The 18,112-nt window shown below is 31.0% G+C and overlaps 1 protein-coding gene across 3 annotated transcripts in view; it reads left to right on the plus strand.

Annotated features, from left to right (window-relative positions):
* The first annotated feature begins 6,267 nt into the window (after window positions 1-6,267).
* cu (NADP/NADPH phosphatase nocturnin) overlaps window positions 6,268-18,112 on the plus strand; it is a 43,627-nt gene continuing 31,782 nt past the window's right edge. For 2 of the 3 annotated variants that reach the window (XM_088266110.1, XM_088266111.1), the window contains exon 1: window positions 17,418-17,583. In XM_088266110.1, coding sequence (XP_088122236.1) covers window positions 17,539-17,583 — 45 coding nt within the window. In that variant the 5' untranslated portion in view covers window positions 17,418-17,538. Of the gene's footprint in view, window positions 6,483-6,675; window positions 6,904-17,417; window positions 17,584-18,112 lie in introns of those variants that run through there. The other variant, XM_088266109.1, reaches the window with a different exon arrangement.

Consider the following 18,112-nt stretch of genomic DNA (forward strand, 5'->3'; position numbering starts at 1 on the left):
TAAGTTGTCACTGTTTTGGTTTTATTTCCTACAACTGAATTTTAATGTGTTTTCATTATATAAGTCTGATAACTCTTAAGCCGCTTGTGCACTGCACGGAATTTTACCGTCCGGCAGTCGGGTTTTAAAAAATGAAAGCGACTACGACTATCGAATTTACGCGCAACGTGTTCACGCACCGATCCGAAGAAAGATGGACAAAAGCACAAGCCAATCATCGTTTTAAAACGCTTACTGACGTGCACAAACGCCCTTAGGACGCTTGTGACTATACAGAATTTTACGGTCCGGCATTCCGGTTAGCATGATAAAACGGTTGAATGGCTTGGATTGGCTTGGTCTGGTCAGTAAGCGTTTTAAAACAATGATTGGCTTGTGCTTTTGTCCATCTTTCTTCGGATCTGTGCGCTTGATCGGTGCGTGTTAACGATGCGCATAAATTCGATCACGCTAAACTGTCGAAGTCGCTTTTATTAAAAATAAAAAATGAAACCCGGTCTGCCGGATGGTAAAATTCCATGTAGTGCACAGGCGCTCTTAAGGTCTAAACAGCGAATTTAGTAGCAAGTGAATGTTGTAGCAAGTAAATTTAGGAGCAAGTGAATTTTGTAGCAAGCAAATTTTGTAGCAAGCGAATTTTGTAGCAGTAACAGCGATGCTAGCCACACCGTTGTGAACTGGTACACTTCAGATGTTTCATTCGAAGTAGTTCAAGACATTATCTACTAACTTCTGGGCAATCCTGACTGGTCTGCCCTCATTACATCTGGTAGCCAAGCAAAAGTTCTTTCAATTGTTTTCTTAAAAAAGCTTAATTTACGGTGTCACCCGCCTACATTCTACTAAAGGGACGTTTCATTCACCGAGAGTCGTTCTTAAAATGCCCTATTTAATGGCTAAAAATACCTATTCTATACCATATAAATTAAAATGTTAAAGGGACGTTTCATTCACCGAGAGTCGTTCTTAAAATGCCCTATTTAATGGCTAAAAATACCTATTCTATACCATATAAATTAAAATGAATATGTTCAATGTTCAAAATCTTACATCTCCTCAAGTTGTTCACCGACATCTTTTAAAATAAAATAAAAAAAAATTGTTTCATTCGAATACGTGCGTGTTTTAATTGATCTCTGTAAACATTTTTTTTTAAATATTTGTTTGATCGAAATCTCAAAACCATAAGGGTTAAATTATTCACCGATTTCTTTAAAAATTTAACTCAACGGCGTACTTCAAATACGCTGGTGTTTTTATATGCTGTGTTTTTTTTTACCTGTGACAAGTATAAACATATATTTTTCAATCATTTTGTTACCGCCATGGCAGCGTCATCTGTTGAAAGTAAAAGTATAAACAAGCAATTCTCAACTTGCTCATAGGGAATTACATACTTCTTGGCAGCTGCTATAAAATGATATACCTAAAACCATTCTGAAATCAACACAGAATGTGGGATTTCTTTGTTCTTTCATTTCCATTTAACCAGGCTGAGCCACAGCAACGTGTGGCCTGGTACATCTAGTAAAGAATAATTTCCATCTCTCAGTTTTGAACTGAAAAAATCGATTTATACCCAATTCGGATAGGCCAATTAGTTAAAAGTCATGATTGATTTAATTATACATTGGTTAATATCAATGTATTTCTTTGCTCTTCTTATAATTGTAGACAATATATATCTAGAATATGACGATCTAATGACTTGACATTAATTAAATTTAATTGCAGTTGATAAGAATATCGCAATTTGATAACATATCAATTTAATTCAAGCCAGTGAAGATATCATTTTTCTTATTTTTATTTTCTCCACGTACATATGTGGCTCCCACATTGGAGATAGGCTCTCGTTCAACGTATCTCGCACGTACGTATGTATATATTTACGCATACATGTGTACGTGCGCACAGCCAGGGAGACTTTGGTCCTGATGAGTTGACTTTGCTCAAGAAGCGATATGCATTATAAGTTTATTTTATTTCAATAGTGTTAAAGATTGTACTGAAATAAACTGTTGACGCATCAACTTAGACAAAGCAACAAAGGAATCAAAGATATATTTGAATACATGGATATAAACACAATTTATATGTTTACGTTTAATTAATATGTAAATTCATGAGTAATAATTACTCTCCGATATTAAAATTATGCTTTTTACAAGACAATATACAAGGAAAAAACTAAACCCTGATCAAATTTGTGTAATATGTATTATACGAGAATGTACAGATTGGGTCATACTCGTAGTAACGAACGATATTGTATAAAAATATAATTACGTTTATTATTATTATGCATACATAATCTTTTGTGTACAATCCTTACCAACATTTATGTTTCATTAGATATATATATATAATATATATATATATATATATATATATATATATATATATATATATATATATATATATATATATATATATATATACATATATAAATATATATATATATATATATATATATATATATATATATATATATATATATATATATATATATATATATATAAATATATATATATATATATATATATATATATATACATATATAAATATATATATATATATATATATATATATATATATATATATATATATATATATATATATATATATATATATATATATATACATCTAATGAATGTGTGTATACAGTTGTGCCTCACATAACTATTTAGTATGTTATGTGAGGCACAACTGTATTTGTGTATGTGTTATATATATATATATATATATATATATATATATATATATATATATATATATATATATATATATATATATATATATATATATATATATATATATATATATATATATACTTATATATATATATATATATATAACACATACACAAATACAGTTGTGCCTCACATAACATACTAAATTCGTTCTGTAGCATAAAATATGGTACCTATCGTAACATTAAAAAAGATATGATGTTTTTTTGTATTTTTTTCATGGATTAGTTTTCATTTTCCTGCCTCCAGCCTCATTGTCCACCTTTTCTAAAATGAATCTTTTTCCATTTAAAACATTCTGCAAGGAACAAAAAGGTGGTAATCTGTTTACGCAAGGTCTGGAGAGTTTAGTGAATGGGGCACAAAAGACCAGCCAGGTTCAAGATTTTTGATCGAGTCACCCTTGTTGAATGTGGTTTTGCATTATGATACAACAGAGTAACATTTTTGTGGTTAGCGAGTGAAGGGCGCTTTTCCAATGTTATTCTTGAACTCTTTGCATCTATTGAACATTCCTATAATATATTACTTTGAGAAATAAAAAAAAACTTCGTTTTCTGATCCACTCACATTTTTATTAACCAACTAGTTTTGGCAACAACCTATTGCCCTCTTCAGGGTTTAATTTATGACTAAAATAAAATAAGCAGTCATTAATTAAACTTTGAAGAGGGCAACAGGTTGTTGCCGAAACTAGTTGGTTAATAAAAATGTGAGTGGATCAGAAAACAAAGTCTTTTTATTTCTCAAAGTAATATATCAATATGATCCACAAAAGTTAATGCTTTCAATATTCAAAATATTCCTATAATATTTTAATTATAGTATATTTTACTTCAAATTTTCTTGAAATATATGTTTGTTTTAGGATCTGGTAGAAGAAGTTAATCCAGCCACATAAGTGATCCATTTTTCATCCCCAGTAATAATAATAATTTTTCATTTTTCTTCAAAAAGATTTCATTTTTTGCTCGTGAGAGGCGACTTGTGGCAATTGACATCCTATTCGCCTTGTCATGTTTCCTCAGATTATAGGGCACCCATGGTCCCAATTTGCTGCCTTCCCCAATTTCCCCAAAATTGGCTGTTTTCGTTGACTGACATGGATTTTCTTCCAGTACTGACTTTAAAACATCGTCATCAAATTCTGAAGAGCGACCGGCACAAACATAAAGATTAAAATTCGTGCTTTGTCAATAAAATAGGATACAATTTTTTCTTAATTTCCGCCCTGTACTTAGACCTCATAGTACGTAGAGACAATTCTCAGGGCGTCTGGTCATAAAAGATAATCTTTTCAGTGGCCTCGGCACATTTTTTGCCTATGTTTTTATTCAATGTTCTAGAACACGTCAGTAGTAAGAACGAATTAAGATATACTTCCAAGTAAATTATTATCAGATTTAAATAACGCGAGATTTTTTATTTTGACCTTGACTACAATTTATCAACAATGATAAAAAATTAAAAAATAAATTCCGCGAAGTTCGAGTAAACAAAACAAAGAACCGGACGTTTTTTAATAAAAACACTCACACATTTAAGTATATATGTGTATATGTATATAGAGTATATATATATATATATATATATATATATATATATATATATATATATATATATATATATATAATATATGTTTGTACATATGTGGCGTGTATTTTTTATGTTCACTTAAGACCGCAATGGCAGTGCCGTCTGTTGTACGTAATAGCAACACACGTAATGCCAAACATTGCATCTAACAGCTGCTTTTCGCATTTTTGTTTTTAGAAAAAATATATTGTTTCTATCAAATATATTAAAAATGAGATTAACCAGAGTTCACACCACCCACGGCAATCACCGAGTACACCTTTTATAAAATACTTTGAAAAATAATATTACATACATTTCAACAATATGCTTAAATAAATGCATATACATACTAATATAAGAGTTTCTGCTTAATAAAAAGCTTCTTTACATCTCACCAATAGATGTCTCTAGTGAAGTTCTAGTGATTCAAGGGTTTCTAAATTGGTTCATATATACAGAACTTCCAAGAATTTGAGTAGTATGGTTGTCAATAATGGGTAGAATTGGTGAATGTTACACGTGTGTAAAGTGACCACTTAAATCAGCCTATGACGGTCGTCAGCCCCGTAAATGCCCAGACCTCCATATTCTTCTTCATCTTTGATGAGATGTCAAAAAATAATTCATATGATGTGCAAATATTAATTTCAGTTTCAATTGAAGCAATCAATTGCAACCTTCCGTAATTTGAAATTTGTGTTTGTCAATTAAGATTTAAACGAGATAACCATACAGCTGAAAGCAAAATACGCCAAAAAGTTAGTATGAAATATATAAAAACAGTGTTTAATGATTTAATTGTGGAAAAGTATCCTTAATAGGCAAATAATAACAAAAAGAAAAAAGGTCCCAACGTTGACTATTACTTATGAGAAAGTGTCCCTATTTCGGGCAGTTCGAAACAACTTCTCGACCTTCTGTATCCCTGTCTACTGGTGTATATTATGGAGCCAGGAGATCCACCATCTTTGGACAACTCTTCGACCAGTTGCATTATCTCGTACTTTTCTCCTCTGGGCACATATTTCAAATAGGACATTTTCCGGGTTTTAATATTTTATAAAAGTTTCCTATTCGCTCTGACTCTTTGGAGAATTCTTGCATTGCTGACCATGTCCGCTCAGGGTATCCGAAGCATTTTTCGACGTCTTTCTTCATCTCAAATGCCTCCATCCGGTCACACTACTTTTGTAACCGTAAAAGCAAATTCGTTTATTTTATTGTCCTCGTCTATATTTCTCATGATAGAAATGGAGCCATACAAACGCCTGTAAGAAGCGATTCTGCAAACCGCTTTGCATGTTTCAAATTCCAAAGGTTTGGTTCTAAGATAAACAAGTTATATTTTTATACAAACACTTCACATGATCGTGTGTCAGCGTGCGACACACTAAAGCGTAATCGAGCTAATACTTACTATTAAGAGTAATTAATTTGAACGATTTGAAGGATGAAAACGACTATTTTATTAGAAGTGTAATATTGTTAATGGATTTAGAAATAAAGTAGTAATCTTTTTATAACCGCTTTTTACGCCTTGTGATAAGTTGATGGGTTTGTTAAACTTACGAAATAATATTTTTGCACTGCGCATGAACCGACACATCAAAACATTTTCATTAATTAATTCGGTAGGCACTTTGTGCACATCTGTCAATTTTTAATTTAAGTTTTACTTGGTAATAACACCATGTTTGATAATGATGCGTAAAACATCGAAACACGTGTCACAATATAATTTAAGACTAAGAAATACTTAAAAATGAAAATATTATATGCTGTATACTTTTTAACATTACTTTACTCAACCTGCCCGCTCCCTAGGCGGAGAAAATGGAAATCCTTTGTATTCTCCAAAGTCAGATCCGCGAACCAAAGTTCGGACGACAACTGCTGACGAATTGTCAACAGTGGACGTCCTAGGCGGCGGGAACCTGATGCCTTGTAAAAGAAGCAAGCGTGATGGCGGCTCTCGGGAGACTTGCAAAGTATTTGTGCACGGCGTAGTCAACGAAATTACGTTTGTTTGATGACAGTTGTGACCATTAGTTTCTGCGACCTACGACTTTATTCCTAGTTCTTCACGAAGTCACACCACAAATTAAGATAACAATTATTCGTATATGCTACATCCGGGTGCTATGGGCCTTTGTAAGTTTTCATATTTCACAGTTGTATGAGAAAATAAGAGTAATGCAGTCATTGTATAGGCGAACTTTATTCACCAAACGCAAATCTGATCTGATTCATCCTGTTGAATGCGATACTTGCATTTTCTAAACGCACTCTAACCTCTTTGTGAAAAACAAATATAAACTCGTAAAATACGCGCTTTTGATTACAGAATGAACGCTTTGAGCTACGAGAGGGAGATCGATGAAATCAGACCACTGATATGGAAGATCCGACAAGATTTGAAGATGGCAGAAGCACTTGCGCAGGCAAGCCTGATGACGTCACCGGCAGCCAAGAGGAGACTCGCAGTCAGGAGCCTGCAGTTAGGAAAGGACCCTGAAAAAGGACCTTGTGAGGAGTACGAACCACCAAAAGAGATCCTCCTTTACTTGGTTAGGTAAGTGATTCTTTAGTATTTCCCAAATAAAAAACTTCGGAGGGGGTGATTCGATAATCGATAATTGGACGAGAATTGAGAGTGAAATTTCAAGGACGCATCTCGTTTTTTAGCATATTTCCTTGCATAATAAAGAATAAAAATATATTGTAAAGAGAAATGTATATTATTTTTTGGACATCTCCACATAGACTAAGAAGAGTATGGAAGTCTAAGCATTTACAGGGCTTACCACAGTGATAGGCTGGTTTAAGTGATCGCTTTACACAGTCTAACATTGACCAAGTTGAGTGTAACAGAACCAAGTTCTATAAATGGATATGTTCAAATTTCGAAACGTTGTACAATAATCACTAGAATTTTCACAAGTGACATCTATTGGTGAGACGAAGAAGCTTTTTAATTGAACTTTTATATTTGTTTGTGAGGTCCAAATCCTGGATTTTCATCCCTGACTTTATTAATTTCGCTTATAATTTGACGAGATAACTTTATTATTTGTGAAAAACGCAGCTGTATTATGACGGTCGAGCTCGGAAGTGTATTATCAAACAAATATGTATATAACATATCAATAATATTGACAATCAAACTAATTTAACTCATTTTTAGTAAAAAAAATGTAAAAACCGATTTTTTTCACCCTTACAATGTCCACCATACTTGAAATGTACTATTGTTGGAATTTTTTATTGTTGCAGTTTTATCGTGAATATAAGAAAAAAAATATAAATGTACATATATATATATGTGTATATATATATATATATATATATATATATATATATATATATATATATATATATATATATATATATATATATATATATATATATATATATATATATATATATATATATATATATATATATATATATATATATATATATATATATATATATATTTATTACATATATTTATTATTTACATTTATTTAGATATATATTTATATATATATAATGTAAAAAAACACATATTATGCGCTTGTCAAATTGATGTCAAATATGCATATAATTACATAAACATTCGTTTAACTCTTATCTTAAATGGCAAAAATAAACAACGATGAATTTATCATTTAATCAAATATATTAAATATATCATTATTGAATATATTTTTTTTTTTTATTATTCATATATATAAACATAGATTTATTTGCCGTTCTATTCTCTTTGTATACCCCTGCAGAAAGTGGAGTGATAGTGATAGTTAGTAAGTAAGTTATAAATAATACAAATAAACAAATGAAAACTCATTTGATAATATTTTAAAATGAAATGAATTGAAACAAATTGAAAAACGGTTTGCCTCAACATTAAAGCCAGAGATATCTGTAGTATATTTTTGCCGGAAATATTTGATTAAGGTTTTTCAATTAGGGTTGGATGAAGATATATTTTTAATACATTAAAAATTATTAGAAATTCGGCATTAACACAATGAGCAGCACAACAAAATATTTCCATCCTTTATCGATTAATGCTGCTTTATTGTGGTTTTTATATATTCATTCAAACCTTTTCCGTACCCCAATGTTGCATAGGGCACTGCATTATAAACACAGTTTTATCTTGATCGTTAACACACGAAGGAAAGTTATTCTAACGGCGGTAAGTAAGGGTAGTGACAATAACTGTACACTGGCTAGAACACTATTCTTCAAACCCTCAGCCCTCCACTTCAGGCACCAGTCAAGGGTAATATTGAATAAATATTGAGTGAAAAAATCACTTTTATTTATTTGACCCCCCCAGGGAATCGAACCCGGGACCTCCAGAACGGTAGCCGAGCGTGCTGACCATTACACTACGGAGGCGTACCATTACACTACGGATGGTTTTTATATATACGAGATATATATTTTATATGGAAGACAAGTTTTTGACGACATCGGAAAAACGTCAAATTAATAGTTATTTTTACGAAAATAGTTGAAAATATTACCTATGAAAGAGTCTACATAATAATTTCAATTAAATTAGCATATTTTTTTTTAATATGCCTCCGTCGCTTCAATTTATCAACTTTTGAAATAAGAAAACCTTGAATTACAGGATATTTGAAAATTAAAACCCAAAATCCATTAAAAATAATAATTAATAAATTATCAAATAAATTGCCCGCTTTAAAAAAATTGCAGATTTTTATTTTCTTTATTGGTTGACAATAATTTGAACATCGACAGATGTACTATCGTTTTAATTTACCACAAAAAAATGTGACACATCGCTCACTCCTTTCAAGAACATCATAAATCAAAAATCGTCAATTTTCAGTTGAGCATATTTTCGGAATGCCCAGAAAATGTGTTATATCCCAGAAAAAGAGGCATATTTTAACTTAATATTTACCCGCTACATGGGAGAATGTGTTGTTTTTGCATTTTGAAGAAAAAGTATTGTTTAATTATTTTTTAAATAAAGTAAATATTTTTCAAATGGAGAAAATATCTTCAGGTTTTACCTAAAAAGATCTGTTGCGTAGTAAAAAGTTCAAAAAGTGGGTAGATATTTATTTTTAAAACATTGTATTATATTTTTAAAACTTTAAAAATGGTCTCCTGAAAAATAAGTTTTTTTATTCATGACGTTCTTGAAAGGAGTAGGTGACATGTACATATGTATATACCATATACATATGTATATACCATATACATATGTATATGTATGTTGTGTGTTGTACTTTAGTGTGTGTGAATGAAAGGACGTTATTATATTTGGATGTGCCCTGACACAATTGTTGGCACCACGGTTCAATGGTCGATTGAATAAAACGATTGATTTATTTTCCATACAGAGGAAAATTTTCTGCATTCTATTTTCAATTGTAACGGATTTACAATGTAACAAAACGTATTATTTGCATATGAAAGTCCAATGCTCTTTGAATACATTTTATGAGGATAATGCCCTACATGGCAATGTAAATTAGTATTACATGTCTGGCATTATTGTTAATAGGATTTGTGCACATGCATAGATAAGAAAACATCTTATTAAAGATGTCATTTCTTAGAAAATATGCTTACGTAGAGTATATATATTATAAAATCAATATTTCTAGAGTTAAATATCCATAAGTTATCGATAATAAATTTACAATTATTATTCTTTAATAGTTTAATTCTTTACATCAACAGTAAAAAAAATAATCAATTTAAAAAATATTTATAAAAACCTACTTTGCACGTGCTACCGATGTAATGAAATTAGAAGAAAAAAATGGTTTTGTTAATTTATTGATATCTTTAATAATGTCTTTGTAGTTAACTTTAAAGTTTAATGTTTCAAACATTTTTTTTTGCAAAGAGAACATATGCGAATCCTAACCCCTGTATCATGCTCTCAACTATCTTAAATCATGATTTACTGTAAACTTTCTTTAGTTTTAAAAATATATAATTTAAATGAATACCTATCTTACGTCTCAATTTATTTATTCTATATATTTAATGCTTGTCTACTGGTTGGTTCAACATATGCGTAAGTTTTATAAATACAAATAATTGAATTTACTTAATTTGTTTAAACACAAGTTTAGATGATCACATAACGTAAAAAAATACGTTTTCATTCAAATTAACGTTTTGGCAATAGTATGCTCATTAATTTGGATATAACTATTTCGTCCTTTATATTAATACAAGTATGGATAGGTTGATACGACACCCCGTTTTTATTTAATTCAATTAAAAAAACTAATATTAAAATCAGTTTATTGGAAAAATCTTAAGATTTTTAATAATTATAATTATAAAATAATTTAAATGTTATCTGTCCTGTTTTATCAAAAAGTAAACAATGTACCATATCATGGCGAAGAGCTTTTTAGGTAATATTTTACGAAGATGCGCCGAATAAATTATCCGACATAATTGTTACTATTACATAAATATTCGATGAACAACATTCACGTATCATTTCGTTTTCTTAAAATTACAAAAACTGACTTTTTATCACATTGTTTGCGTTAAAAATTAATCATTAAGCAAAATATAAGAAATATGAGTTTATTTATTACGTAATAATTTTAATTTTTAATTTTTTTTTTTTTTTTTTTCTTTATTTTTTTTTTTTATTATTAGATTAAAACCAATATTTATAGCTTTTCCACTTTTTTATTTGACCAGCGACCGGGTTTCGTTGTTACCGACATCATCAGACTGGTGAGAGGCTATACGAATTGTTATGTTATATATAAAAGAAGGCAGGAGTTGATAACCATGATTTGATATAATTTTATGAGAAATTAATTTAATTTGAGTGAATTTAAGTATTGTATGATATTTAAAATATTTTTTATAAAGGTTTTTTTTGTATTGAAAAAATAAAATAAAAAATAAAAAAAATTTAAAAAACCTTTATAAAAAAAAACCTTTATAAAAAAACCTTTACAAAAAAAAAAAAAAAAAACCTTTATAAAAAATATTTTAAATATCATACAATACTTAAATTCACTCAAATTAAATTAATTTCTCATAAAATTATATCAAATCATGGTTATCAACTCCTGCCTTCTTTTATATATAACATAACAATTCGTATAGCCTCTCACCAGTCTGATGATGTCGGTAACGACGAAACCCGGTCGCTGGTCAAATAAAAAAGTGGAAAAGCTAAAAATATTGGTTTTAATCTAATAATAAATTAAAAATGCAATTCCATCACGAAGTGTCAGTGGATAATATAAATCTATTAATTTTTCAACTTTGCCTTCTGTAAGTTTAACCCTGAACGGGGTAGGTTGAATTTCATCCAACTAGCCTAATTATGACAGCGAAGGCAACTACCCTCTCCAACACTTAACGAATTATTTATTCAGTTAGGTTGTTGAATGGGTGGTGATAATATAATACAAGAAATTGATATCTTCTTCTCAAACCCTATATTCGCACCCCAATGGTGCATAGGGTACTGCATCATTTAAACGCAGTGTTATCCTGATCGTTAATACATAAAGGATAGGTAATCAGCCCTCCGCTTCAGGTACCAGTCCAGGGTAATATTGAAAAAATCACTTATATTTATTTGATCCTCGGGATATGGATATTATGGGAATCGAACCCGGGACCTCCAGAACGGTAGCCGAGGGTGCTGGCCATTACACTACTGAGGCAGACTAAATTGATATCACTAAGGGTATATGCGCGGCTTGCAACTTTATTCAGTGAATAAAATAATAAAAATTTCAATCTTGAAAATGAATGAAGTCCGGAGTGTGTTATTTTATACATTCCATTGTGTGCACTGTTATAAATGTTTTTTTATGAAGTAGAATTACATTTTTGTATAAATGAGTACGTTAGAACTAAATGTACAAGTGTGTTAGATGTGCTATATTACAGTTTTTTTCTTTACCATGTGCCATATTCTATTTACTTTGAGTTAAAATGACTGTCAAGTATATACATACGTCATAAATGTTATGACATATGAATGAGAATACGCGCACAATTGAACTGTTTACAATAACAAACGTTTCAATGCAACATCGTCGTGGTAATAGGTCATAAAATGATTGTCACTGTTTGAATACATATCAAGCTACATATGATGGGAAAATGTATATTGCAATTTATATAAAATACATGTATTTTAAATACTCAGCATTGGAACACTTAACCTTAACACGGAAAAAATCGTAAGCGCCAGTTAACGGCAGTATTCGTTAAGTCAAGTAATTACATTTCAAGTAATTGACTTTTTTTAAAACATCGTTTATGCATTGAAAAAAATAGTTTTTGTTCGACATAATTATATGGTTTTGAAAATAAAAGAGTTATTGAAAGGAAAAGAGTTTAAAAAAATATGAATACTTATATCTTTTCTAAATTTATTTTTAAACACTAAAAAATCTCCAAACAAATATTTTAAAAAATCGGGTGCGAACAGACATGTGACCTCTCCGGTGGTCACCGTGGAATGAATTCCGAGTTAACGAATATCCCCTTGGTCCCTTTTATTTTAGAAATATACGTATTCAATATTAATACGATCGCTTTAAAGTAAACGCACGGGTAAAATTATTTTTAATTTCATTAATTGATTTGGCAGTTACTTTGTGGTAATATTTATCGATATTAATTAAAAAGTCACCCAGAAATGCCATTATTTTAAAATCTCTTTTTAATCGAGTTTCAATGCGTTCCGCGGAATTTTGTTCGTCACAGAGTTTGAAAACGGTGCAGAATACATGTCGCTTCGAAACACGTGTCATTCACGATGGATTTTTTTTAAGTATTGGTATTTTCCAAGTGAACTTTAAATTAAAAATTATTCGTAGTATATTTACTAAAACAAGACGATCTTTTCCTAGACGGTGTGAACGATGTTTTGCTGCGAAAGTATTTATTGTTCATCAACAAATAACTTTAATTATTTAACACACCGATCTGTCAAAATTAATTATCAAACATGATATCTTTAAAACATCCGGTTACGTACACGAGTATATACCTACTTGCACATAAGTTTACTGATACGTATCACATAATATACACACATCTCATACATATATATCGAGCGTCAAAAATTTCAGTCTGAGCAGATTTTTTAATTACAAACTAGCTGTACTTGGTCACGCGCTGCTGTGGCTCAGTCTAGTCAAATGGAAAAAAGATAAAATAAAGCACTCGAGTGTATTCGAATAAAACGTTGTGTTGAAATTTCGGTAGAATCAGTGAATAACTTTAAGGTGGAGACTGACCAGAGCATTTCGTCGTAACGTAACACGTTACGATGCGAGCATTCGTATGGTCAGTAAACCGAGCCGAGCCGCTCGCCGCTCGTTCCGAATGCTCCATCCGAGGTCGGATGGAATTTTAGGTCAGTACAGGGTTGCTAATCTGTGGGAAATTCCCCAAACTGCGGGGAATCTTAACTCTATTGGGGAATTTTTGGGAATTGGCGCTATGTGGAAAAAATGCGGGAATCTTAATATATTACCATTTAATAATTTATCGGACATATTTTACCATTTAACAATTTGAGGGGATCCCGAGGGGTGGGGACGAAGTGTCGGCCTCTGTCTGTACATCCTCCTCCCCCCTCAATAATTGAATAGAGCATTATTTATTTCTTCAGAAATATTTTGAAGATTTTCCTCTATGTGCAGCTGACAGAGAGTCCCTCAGGACTCTATAACTGCTGCGGGTGAATGGTGGGCTCAGATTCCAATTTATAGGACAGATTGATGGTAGGTGATTAAAATACCTATTGCAATAAATGACATCAATATTTGATTTAACTATCGATTTCCCACGTAGCATTTCTGGTAACAAATGTGTACTAATGGTAGAAAAGAAATTTAAATGTACACTTTGTGTCAAATTTGTTACCAAAAGTGCTGCACTTATGTGCTAGATTATCGCTACAATGACATAAAGGGATGCAGCCCTACCCGACATATTTTCGAAAACGAATTAATTTAATATCAACACTACATCAAGTTATAATAATTCGGTGAATCCCCTTTTCGTATCCCCTTAGCATTTTGGCATTGGCTTTGGCAACGCTGGGAAATATTTCTCGGAAGCTGGGCGCGAGCATTTGTGTCAAGATATCATTCGAAGTTGGACCGCGCGTATTTTCTTGCTACTACTATGGAGTAGGATAAGAAAAAACGTTATATTTCATTAAAAAATATAAAGAACATTAAATTTTATGGGACCCCTTACACCCTAAGTATTAGAATAAAATTGAAAAAAATGACGCGTGGGTCGAATTAGCAATATCAGTCGATTCTCAAGTGGAAGAGTGTAAAAAATACGAGCTTATTAGCTTCTCTCGGGAGGGAAACACAAAAAACAAAAATAAATCACAGGTACAGGAAAAGGCAATATTAGGTGGGTGGGTATGTGTGTGTGGATGTATGTGTGGATGTGTGGATGTGTGTGTGTGTGTGCATGTTGTCTTAGGAGGTGAAATGCCTTATTTTTATGGAGAAAATCACATACATTTTTATCAAGCTCTATAAAACGTAAACAAAAGATAAAGAAATATCAAAATGTAGTGTCATATTTTGTTTAGTCTGAAGATTGTTATTTTACGACATGTTGTCCAGACAAAATGAATGTTGACTTACGCGTCTACTCGTATTTATTTTATTGTCTTTACTATGATATTTTTATTTCCTTATCGTAATCATGTTTACTTGCGTCATCATCCTTCCGCGTGCTATTCTCCCAAAAGATATGAGTTTTCCAGCTACAACTTTGTCACGTCTGTTTTCTATTCTGTTCGTTCTTGTGACAATGATGAATATTATTGTACCATTAGCCAGAGTTCCGCAAACTTTTTCTGTACAATGAACACCTGCCAAATCAAGAAATTTTAGAGGTACACCAAAAAAAAAAAAAGTTTAATTAGTATTGATTTATTATTAAAATAATATAATCCGAAAACATATATAAAATTTTATTTGTTGACATCTCATCAAAGATGAAGAAGAATATGCAAGTATGGGCATTTACGGGGCTGACGACCGTCATAGGCTGGTTTAAGTGATCACTGTACACACGTGTAACATTCATCAATTCTACCCATTATTGACAACCACGCTACTCAAATTCTTGGAAGTTCTATAAATATGAACCAATTTTGAAACATTGTTCTTGAATCACTAGAACTTCACTAGAGACATCTATTGGTGAGATGAAAAGAAGCTTTTTTTAGTTTAAAATATCTTAAATTTAAACCTTCATATCTCCCTTACTTCTCTATAGATTTAAATAAAAATGATACCGAAACTCTTGTGATTTTTCATATTAGTTTATTAGCTAATAATAACACACGAGAATGAACCATTAACTGAGACCGATTTGGAAACTCGCAGGGCTATGTGTGAGATTTTTTCACTCTTTGCGAGGAATTTAAAGCGGATTCTACATAATACAGTCGAACCTCTCAAAATGAGTTTATTCGTTCCAGCATCTTACTCGTTATGCGAAACACTCGTTAAGCGAAACATTTTTCCCATACAAATCAATGGAAAATACGTTAATGCGTTCCAGGCCGGAAGAAAACACAATTATTTATACAACATTTTTTAAACGTTTATTCAAATAAAATTACATTGTTAAGGTGTGTTAAAACTTGGAATATAATTAAGATTTGGAAGAAACGTAAATAAAAATATTAATTTGTGACAAATAATTTATCCCTTTTAACTAGAAAACTTTTTTAAGACATTTGTTTTAACCGACGCTTCAAAATTTGTGCGAAAATGTATCACAGCATTATCATTGAATAAATTTGTAGCAGGAATAAACACCTCCTTATTAGGGTGATGCTCCTTAATGTACGATGCAACAGTTTCCCATGCTTTCAGCATTTCTCTTATTGTGCTAGAAGATTGTTGCTCTGCTAATTCCTCCTCCTCCTCCATAAACAAACTCTTCTCCATAATGTTTTGCTGTGAAACACGATGCAACTCCATAAGCTCTTCGGTGGTAAGCTCTTGGCTCTAATCTTTCATAAGCTCTTCAATATCGTTGTTATCCACCTAGAGTCCCATTATATTAGCTAATGTCACGATCTCGTTGACTGTAGACTGCACAGTTACTGTTTCGAAATCCCATTTGACAACACTCTCTGGCTAAAAATTTTTCGAAGCCGAAGTGAGGGTCCTCTCGGTAACTTCTTCCCAAGCCACGAATGTCCCGGTTCATAAGTGAATGTCGTGAAAAAGGGACCTACCCTTCCTCTGTTACTCGTAATGCGAAATATCGCTCGTTAAAGGAGCAAATTTATAAGTTTTTTTATGCTCGTTATTCGAATTACTCGTTATGAGAGGTGCTTGTTATGAGAGGTTCCATGTATTTTTAATAATGACACCAAAATATTTTCATTACATAAATTAATTTAAAAAAAGTACTTTTGTTCAATGCGTTTTCATTATTATTATTACTTTATGTAAAGCAGAAATACTTCAAATAGTAAACGATAAATTTATTCAGGTTATGACCTTTCGTTTTTTAATTATAATGTAAATAAGTTTTAGCTCGTGTGTTTCGATAAGACGAATTAAATCATGAAATTAATATGTTTTCTGCCAGGATATTTTTCATTTAATATGAAACGAGGGTTTAATTATTGCAATAAAGCATGATCTAATTTACATTAACACCATACTAATTTAATTTTATCAACTGACGATCTAGAATCTAGATAATTAATTTGTACTAAGAATGTGAACTTATCCCATATTTTCTTTCAATAGATGTGTCACGTGTTAATTAATATTTCTCTTCCCCCACAAAATGCCCAAAGTACTCCACCTTTCTTTAATTTATGGTATCTCACATTTTTCTCCTTTTCATATTCATTTAAACATATATTTCGTATATGTACATCTTAGTTTCAAACCCTGTCACCGCGTAGAAATTTCAGCTGAGATAAAAGCAATCATTATTTGCTCTATACGGTCATTGAATGGAGTTATAAGAGAAACATTATCTACTAATGTTTATTTTATGTTAAATTTTATACGATAGTTATTACAGTATTCTGTATCATTTGTGGACGAGAAGTGGTCGGGCTGACAAGTGATAATGGTTTCATAACACATAATTCCGCAACAGTTTTCCTTTCAATTGATCTCTTCCTAGTTTTTTTTGTATATAGTTTTTATTTAAAATGGCGAGTACTAAATTCGAGAACGCAATGAAAATATTCGTTCAGGTATGTAGACACCAGTTTAAAATAATATAAAGATGGGAAGCAATTATAGACTTTGGGACAAGAACTACACAGGTCATAAAATCCATTTAAATCAATTGTTTTTACCGTATTGCAGAGCGCAGCATACTTTTCACTCGTGATTTGAGAAGTACATTTTTAATGTGTTTTCTCACTACACGTGTGACAAGGATTTAATAATAAAGGCATATGTTATTTTTGGCCTAAAGTCGCTAATTATTATTTTTTAAATTGAAAATAAGTTTATTTAAAATCTGCATGTGATATTTGGTTCACACATAATTTCATGAATCTCTCTGTAATTAATATTTTATAAAAATTATTTATTTGTATTATCCCATTTGCATAATACTATTTGATTCATATAGCATTTTCATTTTCCAAAAATATAATAACAAAATATTCATTGTTTTTAATTCTTAAATACTTATTCCGGAAGATAACTAGTCGTTTTGGTATTTTTACAAAATTTTAATTCTATTTTTATCATAACGCATAATTTGCGTTATGA

This window comes from Brachycentrus maculatus, unplaced genomic scaffold (assembly GCF_059751285.1).
Source record: "Brachycentrus maculatus isolate JH-2025_06_01 unplaced genomic scaffold, ASM5975128v1 h1tg000261l, whole genome shotgun sequence".
In the NCBI taxonomy this organism is placed as follows: Eukaryota; Metazoa; Arthropoda; class Insecta; order Trichoptera; family Brachycentridae; genus Brachycentrus; species Brachycentrus maculatus.